Consider the following 10,873-nt stretch of genomic DNA (forward strand, 5'->3'; position numbering starts at 1 on the left):
TTGTTACTTTTGCTCAAATAGCGTTATAAAAAGCTTATTTTTCAGGCTAGATCAGCCAGTGCGCATGCGCAGTCCTAAGAGCACGCCTCAGAATGCTGACTGTTTCTATAGCAACCACGACTTCTAACGGCAGCTGCAGTGACGCGCTGACTTTACCGATTAGCAATTGGCTCTTTCATTCAGAAGGCGGGGCTTCCTGCGATTGAGAGGCCATATTAAGCGTTGCATTTTTCACCATTCAAAACTATACGAGTGACATGTCTTGGGTATTCTATAGTCTTTGGCAGCATCCACCTGGATGATGCGACAGCAGCCATATTGTGCCAGAACACCCACCACACAGCAGCTTATTGGTGGAGAGGAGACAGTGACGAAGCCAATCAGTATATATGGGGATGACTAGGAGGCCAGGATGATGGACACAGACCAATGGGTGAATTTTGGCCAGGATGCCGGGGTTATACCCCTATCCTTTTTCGAAGGACATCCTGAGATTTTTAATAACCACAGAGAGTCAGGACCTCGGTTTAATGTCTCATCCGAAGGACGGTGCTTTTTGACAGTATAGCAGGGGTCGCCAACTGGCGGACTCCGGTCCGAATCCGGAAATAAATAAATGCCAAACGCAATTTTCTAACAAAATCAAATTTACATCAAGCACATCAAGGTCAGCTCAGTAGAGCCGTTTGGGTCCACGGGTTGCTAGTTAACTGTTGCTACGTTTATACGTGCGGTCGAGCATGCAGTGCAGAGAGCAGCGCGCAGACAGATGAAGCTTTCAGTGAGTGAAAAACAATGGCATTATCCAAATAAACAAAAATAAGAAAGCTAACGGGTCCTTAAAAAGTCTTACATTTCAGGAGGTCTTAAATTTGGGGACGATAAGACAAGAATTGCGATATGGATTTATGTGATGATTAAACTTCAAAAGCTGTAATTTCATTAAATAAATATGAGCGCTGCATGTTTCAAAGTCAGCTGCTGCTTTGCTTTGTTTACAGCTGTTACCAGGGAAACGGGTATATTTTTTGCTTTCCGAAAGCGCCTCCTGCCGGCAGAGAATGATTTTGCATTTTCAATAAGCCCATCTGCTGTTTTTGTTCAGACCAATGTGAAAATCAACTCTTGTTTTTAAGCAGCAAACACGCAGAGTTGTAAATGTGAACTAGTGGATCGACAAGAAGATAATGCATTATAGTAGCATATATTTATATGTTATTTAATTAATAGGCTATAATAATTGATTGATAATAATTATTTAAATTAATATAATTGATACCTTTGCATCAATTTTCTTAAAAAAAAGTTTAAAAGCTGAAATGTAATAATTAAAAGTTAATAATTTAAAAAAAAATTTGTTTTTGTATCTGAACTCTAAATCATGCTTTTTACAGTCATTTTTATTTTTAAAAGTCTTAAATATCCTGCTGATACCCTGGTCCGGTAAAAACAGTCAATTCATGTTTTTAGGTAGGCCTATATAATTGTCTGGATAATTGATACCTTTGCATAAATTTTCTTAAAAAATGTTTAAAAGCTGAAATGTAATAATTAAAAGTTAATAATTTAAAAAAAAATTTGTTTTTGTATCTGAACTCTAAATCATGCTTTTTACAGTCATTTTTATTTTTAAAAGTCTTAAATATCCTGCTGATACCCTGGTCCGGTAAAAACAGTCAATTCATGTTTTTAGGTAGGCCTATATAATTGTCTGGACCTCCGCTGGTGAGGAGGGTTCATTACTGGACCTCAAGCAATTTTAGTTGAAGACCCCTGCAGTATAGTGTCTTCATCACTATACTGCGGCATTAGGACCCACACAGACCACAGGATGAGCACCCCCTGCTGGTCTCACTAACACCTCATCCAGCAGCAACCTAGTTTCCCCAGGAGATCTCCCATCCAGGTACTAACCTGGTTCAACCCTGCTTAGCTTCAGATCTATACAGGTGGAACTGGGGAAGGTGGAGGGTTTCTGAAGTGCGCTGCAACTGCTAAAGCAAGTTCTAGCCAAGTATTTAAATGTTGAGAAGCAAGCTCATTGGCTGCTAATGCGGAAAAAAAATGGCAGCAAAAGTTAAAATAGAACACTATTATAAAGTACACTAATACTAGCAAAACAGTTAAAACAGAACACTCTTATAAACTAAAAGCAACAGAGAATAAATAAGTTGAGACATTAATACTTCCAATTATAAAAGTAATTTAATAAAAATGCACAAATAAATTTCATATTTTAATGAATAATAATGAATTGTGAGGTGCTTAAAGATTCCTACCCCCAGACATCATTCATGCTAAAGACAATCAATGTGCTTCATTTATATATGTAAATGAGCAGCCATGATGTTCTTTAAAAATGCACCTTTTGTGTTTTAACCTAAAAATTAGAACTAAACTAAAAAAGCTTAAGTTGAAGTACTAAAAATGAAATAAATATAAATTAATTAATAATAATAATAATTTATGCATTTAGCAGACGCTTTATCCAAAGCGACTTACAGTGCATTCAGGCTATACATTTTTTTTACCAGTATGTGTGTTCCCTGGGAACTGAACCCACGACCTTTTGCGCGGCTAACGCAATGCTCTACCGCTGAGCCAAGAAGCAAGCTCATTGGCTGCTAATGCGGAAAAAAACCAATCAGCTCCGCCATGTGAATAATGATGTCATTATATCAGATTGAGTTAGAAACTATCAGCCTGCGCCATCTAGAGTTTCATGACAGAACTTTGTATTAAAATTCACAGTATGAGAAAATAAACTGTGGCTTTGGCTTAATACCGACCCAGAGGCCAGCAGATCACTGACAGGGTTCCAAGCACAGATGAAGACCTCAGACTCGTGGCCCCGCAGCACCATGGCTGGGATCTCCACCGCCCTGTCCACTTCCATCATGTATGAGTGGTGGTCTGTCAAAGGAAGAGGCAGAAACACTTTCAGTGCTATGTGACATTATTAGTGGAGGGAAAAAACAATACATTCTACGATGCATCGTGATTCTCTTCAATGATTCTGAGCTTTGTTTTTTTCCACATGTCACATGACCATTCATGCAGGTACAACAATGAGCATGTTGTTATGGTTTACACGGTTGTCAAGGATACGCAGAACGAATGTGGGCAGCCACGCCATCGTTTTGAGAAGTCTCCGTTTTGGTCCGTATACACTGAAACGCAACCCCGGAGTGTTCAAACTAAAATGGGGTCTGCAGCGTTTTCGAAAGTCTCCATTTTCGAGGGTCAAAAACGCTGGGCTAGTGTAAACAACAGCCGTAACCGTAGCAAAAGTTTTGCGTTTTAAAATGAAAATGCACTAGTGTAAATGTAGCCTCAGACACTGAAAACACTTTTTGTTTATTGCTAGTAATTGTTTCTTTGTTCCCCTTTATTTATACTTTGTTTGATGTTTTGAAGCTATACTCATTTTAGTTATTAAGTTCAAGTTCAGTTTATTTATAAAGCACATTTAAAAACGGCCACAGGCCGACCAAATGCTGCTAACGCAATGCTCTACTACTGAGCCACAGGAACACTAAATTAAAGCTAAATAAAATAAAAAAAGACAACAGCAATAACTAAAACTAAAATTTAAATAAAAAAATAAAATAAAAAAGCTAATCCAAAATATTGATAAATACTAAACAGTATAACTACAAAAAAAAAAAAAACAACAACACTGGTTATGGTCAGAATAGTCTATTCAGGACAAACTGATGGTATTTCAGCAAGATGCTATTTAAACAGGTCACATGCTGCGTTTATCCAATACATGTTATCGATGCCACAAATATGCAAAGAACATTAATCTGGGGTTTACAAATGCACAGTGTGAAAACTTGCAACTTGAAAATCCAGGATTAATTCCTAACCCAGGGTAAAGACTGAACAGTGTGAAACAGAGAAAGCAATAACCCAGGATTCTCTTAAATGACCAGGGTTGAGAATGTCCAGGGGTTAATAGTTAATTATTAATAGTTATTAGTGTGAAAAGCCCTCATGATGGTGAGTAAACAATTATATTTTTGTGTTTTGTGATGAAGTCACAGGTTGAGCGGTCTTATGGACTAAATAATATTCCTTATTGACAACTCTGGCAGTTTCAACAAAGTAAATGTAAGGCGTGAGCTTACTAGACAGAGTGTGAGATCCGTTCTCTTCTCCATTAGCCGTGCTCTCTCCGTTCTTGGCAGCGGCAGCTTGCTGCTGAGCCAGCTTATCCTTATACACCTGCTGCCTCGTTTGCACCACGTCTGGCATCACTGCATCAATCAAAGACAGCGACTCGATCGGTCGTCCATCAAACAGCGTACCGTCCTGTGACCACATTACACAACAGGTACAAAAAGGTTGAGCACATTTTTTTTTTTCCAATTGAGCATCTTGAATATATTATTAATAGTTATTAGTGTGAAAAGCCCTCATGATGGTGAGTAAATGCTGACAATTATATTTTTGTGTTTTTTGATGAAGTCACAGGTTGAGCGGTCTTATGGACTAAATAATATTCCTTATTGACAACTCTGGCAGTTTCAACAAAGTAAATGTAAGGCGTGAGCTTACTAGACAGAGTGTGAGATCCGTTCTCTTCTCCATTAGCCGTGCTCTCTCCGTTCTTGGCAGCGGCAGCTTGCTGCTGAGCCAGCTTATCCTTATACACCTGCTGCCTCGTTTGCACCACGTCTGGCATCACTGCATCAATCAAAGACAGCGACTCGATCGGTCGTCCATCAAACAGCGTACCGTCCTGTGACCACATTACACAACAGGTACAAAAAGGTTGAGCACATTTTTTTTTTTCCAATTGAGCATCTTGAATATTTAATGGGGAAACTGGGAAATATCCCTATCTGTTGGCGGTAACAACGCTGACCTCATTGATGCTGACTTCAGCCTCCACATACTGCAGGCCTTTCTGGATGACGGAGATGAGGGCAGCAGGGGGCACCAAAGCTCCGTTGATGTTGGACTGGCTGATGTGGCTCTCTATGCCAAAGGTGAACGCTGAGTGGGAGAAGCCTGCAGGGGAAAGGAAGACAGCACTTGTTACCATTTAGGAACAAGTATTTGTGAATAGTGAGGTAAAAAGTATTGGTATTCTGGTACAAAGTCAATACAGAAATTGTAAAAATGTTACACAATCAATAACAGTACTCCTGAACAAATTTGGTCGACTGACAGGGAGCTGATTTCAAACCTGGTTTAAAAACATAAAAAAATATTTGCATTAACTGAAACAAAATAAACAATAACTGAAAAAAAAAAAACGAAACAAAAAGTGAACTTGTTTTATTTCAGCTAGTTGCCAATGAAAAATGAAAATTCCAAAACACAACAAACTTACTAAACCTAACTAAAATTAAAGTGAAAACAGAAAACATAAAATAAAAAAATATTAACAAAAAATATAGTATATCAATTATGAGACTCAAATAAAAGTTGCAAACAATCACATGTGTACTTGTGCTAAATACACATGTATTTTTTTAACACAGTACAGGTTTTACTCTGTTCGTTGCGAGTAAATCATTTGCATATGAGACTAAATTCCACACTAGACGACTAAATAATGTCTATTGTTAAACCCTAAAAATTGTTAAAAACATCTTCAGATGTTGCAACGGTTGTGATATGACATCACGCTCTGCAGCATCTTTTAAAAAATGTAATTAAACACATAAATAATAACAAATCCAACATGTAAAAACACATAATCTACTCCAATTTCCTGCAGCATTGCAGTTTTAAATTTATGTTCTTTTAATTCAGCTCTGAGGTCATGCCGTGACGCATCAATCTTCTATTGGTCACACGGTTTTACGTGATATGAATTCACAGGTCAGAGTTGAACAAACTTGAACTTTGGAATGCCATGAAATGCAAAACTTCTTCGCATGAGCTTGCATTTCCACTCACCTGCCTTCACATGTGTATGAATGGCAGTGAATGGAACAAAAAGTGTAGTTTGAACACCCCTTTAGTCATTGACTAATAAATTGTTAGATTTCACTTGCCAGTGTTTGAGGTAAAAACTAAGATATATTTGCCCTTGCCTACACTTGAACACTGACTGAGCTTTCCAGCACACTATTCCCATTGATATCAATGAATGGACAGCGTATTTGGCGAACCGTAAACTCTAGTGTGTGTAGGTGCCTGACACACCATCGCAACTGACAAAGTGTGCGTAGAGTGTGGGTTAAATAACTGAAATACTTCACAATAGTTCAATATTTAAAAGGAGTTTCTTTGGTAGTAAAATAGTTTTTGTTATATAGTGAAATTCCACTGGTATTAGTTCTGACAAACAACAGCATATAAAACATCAGATTTTTCCACTTCCTGAATGAAAAGTGAGAGATGTTTGCCCAGAACAGACTGTCAAGATGTTGTGAGAGTGTTTTGGATAACTGCTAGGTAGTTACTATGCAGTTGGTTTTGTCCTGAGTGGTTTTTAGTATGCTGTAATGTGGTTTCTAGGGTGTTCTGGGTGGGTTGTTAGGAGGTCGAACCACTAATTAGTTCCTAGGAAATAAACATGGCACAGGGCAAAAAACCTGACACCGCATGCAATATGAAACAGGATATACAAATGAAGAGGCTAGTCTGCAGATGATGAACAGATACACACCTGACTCCTGCAGGTATCTGTACACCAGGAAATTGACCTCATCACTGCTTATGCTCATTTTGGATCCTGGGTGAACCAAGAGGTCAGGGCGAGAGTGGAGCCTGGAAAACAAAGGCACGTTGTGTTACTGTGCTTCACCAACAGCAGAGAGCTTTGGACATTACTATACATTTACACCAACTTGCTTTTCAAAGAAATTTATATTTTTATTCAACAAAGACACATTAAATTGATCAAAAATGAAATAAATGTTAAATGCTTTTTTAAAGATCATTATTTTGTGTATTTGGTGTAACAGAATATGTCGACATGCTTTAATGTTCAAAAAACACATTGTTTTTCAAATACTGTATTCTATTTCAAATAGTTTTTTTTTCTTAACTTTCTATTAATCAAAGAACCCCAAAAAAAAAACCTTCCAAAAAAATATTAAGCAGCAAAACGGTAATGATGCTGATTTCCCATCACAGGATTAAATTTCATTATGAAATATATTAACACAGAAAACAGTTAATTTAAATTGTATAATATTTCCATTTCCAACATTACCAAACTTTTCACTAGTAGTGTTAACTACTGATAGCTGATCAAATTATATTCTAAAACACCAGTTCTGTTTTTACTGTCACTTATTAACAAGACATTACTTACGTTTTGGTTTTCTTTCTTGCGATTTTAATTTTGCCCGATGCTTTTTAACACTTGTCTATTCACAATCAAATAAAATGGGCTTATACAACATAATAAAAAGACTCCTAAGCAGTGTAAGATCTGTTAGGCTAAATGTCTTTACATTAAAATCTTTTATCCAAAACTCATACTAATCGCATACCAGGACATTTGTTTTCTAAAGAAAAAAAAAAAGATAATTCTGACAGCAAAGCATCTCTTAAAATCCAACTGTAAATCAAACATAAGAGATGTTTTACTTTTTTTTATTTTACCTATTCATCTCAACAGCAGTTACTCAGCTGGCACAAGTCCCACACAAGTACACAAATGTAAGACCTTTTCAAGCTATTTCTTATGCAATGAAGGATATTTAAGACTTCTTGTGGCTTAACAAGATGAAATTTAACACAATTTTATGATTTTTTAAGGATCTCTGTTAATATAGTGTGACACTTGCTTACCATGATACCAAGTGTTGATTAGATGCTCATACTTTTGCCATCCATGGGAGCAAAGTCAAATCAGCCTGTCAATAAAATCACCATTGTATTAGATACAATACGATTTAGTCAGTCTTTTATTTTTTGTCTTTAATCAAGAAGAGGCAACAGTTTAACAGAATACAAGTGAAAATGTTTGTTGACTCAGCAAGTACATTAATTCAGCTAACAATCGTCTCATTTAACGTTAGAATAATTTAGCCTAGCTGTAAACAAATGGTAATTCACACACACATATACATACATATACACACATATATTTACAAAAAAATACTTTCCAGACTTTAAAGGTTTAGTAATAACAACTTCAACATTCCTGGATATTTCCAGGAAGCCATTCACTGTGCTTCTTTTCAAAATAAACTAATGTAGCTCTTCTATTCCCCCATTTCAAGCATAAGCAGAAAGTACTCATCATCACAAAATGTAATAATCATATAATTACATAAAGATTACATAAGGTTTAAGTTCACAAAGACAGAGGTGTGGTCCCTCCCTGTTGAAAAAAACTGCATATGCTGGTTAGGTATGTTTTGATGCTGGTTTAACATCCCAGCAACAAGGATTCTGGCAGGTTGTGACCTATTCCGCTTTAGCTGTACTGCAACTCTGGATCTGACTGTACTGGATCTGATCACACAGAAATCAAACTGCTGAACCGGCAGCCAGTGCTAAGATAGTGAGTGAGATCAACCTAAAACAACTCTCTGAAACTACTAGAATGATACTTGCTAAGCACTACTAGTGGTGACCGTGACCGATATGGGCTTTATGGCTGACCAATGCTGGATATATAAAATAAATAAGATGTGCATAATTAGGGCTGGGTATCGAGTTCGATACTTTTTAGGCACCGACCGAATTGCCTCGATACCATCGAGTATCGAAAAACATCTCGTCGTTCGGTACTAGGGATGGGCGATATCTTATCGTTTGCGATATACTGGTAAAAATTCTCCACACGATAAGAATTCGTCTTCCCGCGATAACGATAAAGTCTAGTTGTTGTTGACATATTTCTGTGTGCGACTGTGTGGAGTGACGTGAAGGAAGGCGGACGTGAAATTGAGCAGCTTTTATTGAAAAAAGTATCGTTCAGGAACCGGTATCGAAGTCAAGGTATCGGTATCGACATCGGAAATTTTTGAATGATACCCAGCCCTACGCATAATATTTAATCAAAATCCATCAAAAATATTTGAAAAGGGTATTGTCCACTGGTCAGGCTGTTGGAAGATTTGGGAATTTTACACCAGCAGAAATGTTCCCATCTGCCATGCGGGCACAGTATTTACCCCAATGACAAAAATTCTCTCAAAACAGCCAAAGAGTGGCCAATTAAATGGCCTAGAGATGATATAACAACTTCCACTATACAGTACTCAAGTACAATTGGTTTGTAATGTTTTTTTTGTTTTTTTTCAGTTTCAGCCATGCACTTTTACGCTAAGGAAGATAAAAAAAAAAAATCGTTTTCTGATTTCTTTCATTAACGGCCACATTATTACATTGCTTTTCTACTCATTATTAGTACTGAACCGTTACACTTATTAATAAATTAACTTATTTTAATCTTTTTTTTTTTTTAATTTGTATCAAATAGCTAAATGTTCTTGTGCAGGCTATAATGAACAGAGCAATATAATACATCACTTCTTTGACAGAGCAAAATCGTCATTATATAGCTGCTATAATAATAAAGATCATCATTGTTAAACTCTGTGACAAACGCCCGGTTCTGTTATTGACTTAAATTCAATCTCATCAACAGGTGGATTAACTTTTCCCCATTCAAGTCTTATTCAAGGGTAGAGTTCCAACACGTCATTAACTTAAATAATTAATAAAACACAACAATATATTTAGTTAATAAAACATAATTAAAAACAACATTGAATATTAATGCTTTTTAAAAATCTGATCGTAACAACTGTCACTCTGCCGGAAGCGCCACTGCATGTCATTCGATTATTAGCTTACGGCTAAACACGCATCGTGGATAAACGCCCCCGGAAACAAGACTCCCCCAAACAAATGCAAAAATGAGCGATTCTAGTTCCAACACGTGGCTGCTTCCATAGCAACGCAGCTAACTAGTAGTCGGTTAAATAAAAGCTAGTTGTTGTCAACGTCCAGAAACCAGAGCGCCCATCCCCCACCGCGCTGCAGTTTCACTCTGCAAAATCAAAACTTTTAATGACTTATATGACCACTTCAACAATCTAAAAATACAAACATAACGGTCAGCTCACGCATAACTGGGTTACGGGAAGTGTGGGGGTGGGGGCTCGTCTTACTCGTGCCAATGCTTCCACTCTCGTCAACCGCTAACGTTAGCTTCTGGAGCTAAAGTACTGAACAAATGTGCCACAGCCCCGAGGCAAATCCGACAGAAGGGTATCCCTCGACCTTTCCACTCCACAATGATACTTCTGTCCTCGAATAATATCTATTTTCCTGTTGACTGTAGGAAATACAAAATAAAAAAAGAAACATTTAGCAGTTTATGGACTGCCAAGCGCTTCGGAGGAAGCCGACGGCCTCAGACTAGCACTAGGGCGGAGACTTTCCAGGCGAAAGTGAGGTATCAGGCCAACGGGGCTTCCTTTCAATCACAGAGGTAAACAAATAAAAAAATACAAACAAGTAAATAAAAAACTGAAAAATATCTGAATTATTAAACATTATTCAACTAATTTTAAATGCGGGAGAATGCTTATTAAAGCGAAATGTTTATTTGAGGTATTAACTCATAATAGAAGACTTCTAGTTTGTACCGTGTTGTATTTCGAAATCAACTATTTTCAAAAAAATACATAACAAAGTGGTGTTAAAGTTCATAAAATCAGACTGATGATCAGCAACACGGTCGAATGCCCAACCCCCACCACTGAAAAGGAAATTATTTTTTGCCTGGCTGGCCACTGCCTGCTATTCCGCCACACCCACAATCTCCTCTGCTCAGTCGCTCAATAACAGACTGACACCATTGGTCTGCGGATTACGCTGCTATTTTCAATATACCATAAGTTTTCTAAAAGCATCGCAGTAGTCCCGTGACTTACAATCA

General features: G+C 37.3%; 1 protein-coding gene across 1 annotated transcript in view; it reads right to left on the bottom strand.

Moving 5' to 3' along the window:
* Positions 1–10,363, bottom strand: part of LOC107722285 (F-box-like/WD repeat-containing protein TBL1XR1) — a 17,592-nt gene extending 7,229 nt beyond the window's left edge. Inside the window, exons 1-6 of the mRNA XM_016530579.1 lie at positions 10,101–10,363; positions 7,765–7,829; positions 6,632–6,732; positions 4,874–5,019; positions 4,564–4,747; positions 2,790–2,913 (exon numbers count right to left, since the gene is read on the bottom strand). Of these exons, the coding sequence (XP_016386065.1) occupies positions 2,790–2,913; positions 4,564–4,747; positions 4,874–5,019; positions 6,632–6,689 (512 nt within the window). The 5' untranslated portion in view covers positions 6,690–6,732; positions 7,765–7,829; positions 10,101–10,363. The remainder of the gene's footprint in view (positions 1–2,789; positions 2,914–4,563; positions 4,748–4,873; positions 5,020–6,631; positions 6,733–7,764; positions 7,830–10,100) is intronic.
* Between the last annotated feature and the right edge of the window lie 510 nt (positions 10,364–10,873).

Source organism: Sinocyclocheilus rhinocerous, unplaced genomic scaffold, assembly GCF_001515625.1.
Source record: "Sinocyclocheilus rhinocerous isolate Xijiao unplaced genomic scaffold, SAMN03320098_v1.1 scaffold161, whole genome shotgun sequence".
Lineage (NCBI taxonomy): Eukaryota > Metazoa > Chordata > Actinopteri > Cypriniformes > Cyprinidae > Sinocyclocheilus > Sinocyclocheilus rhinocerous.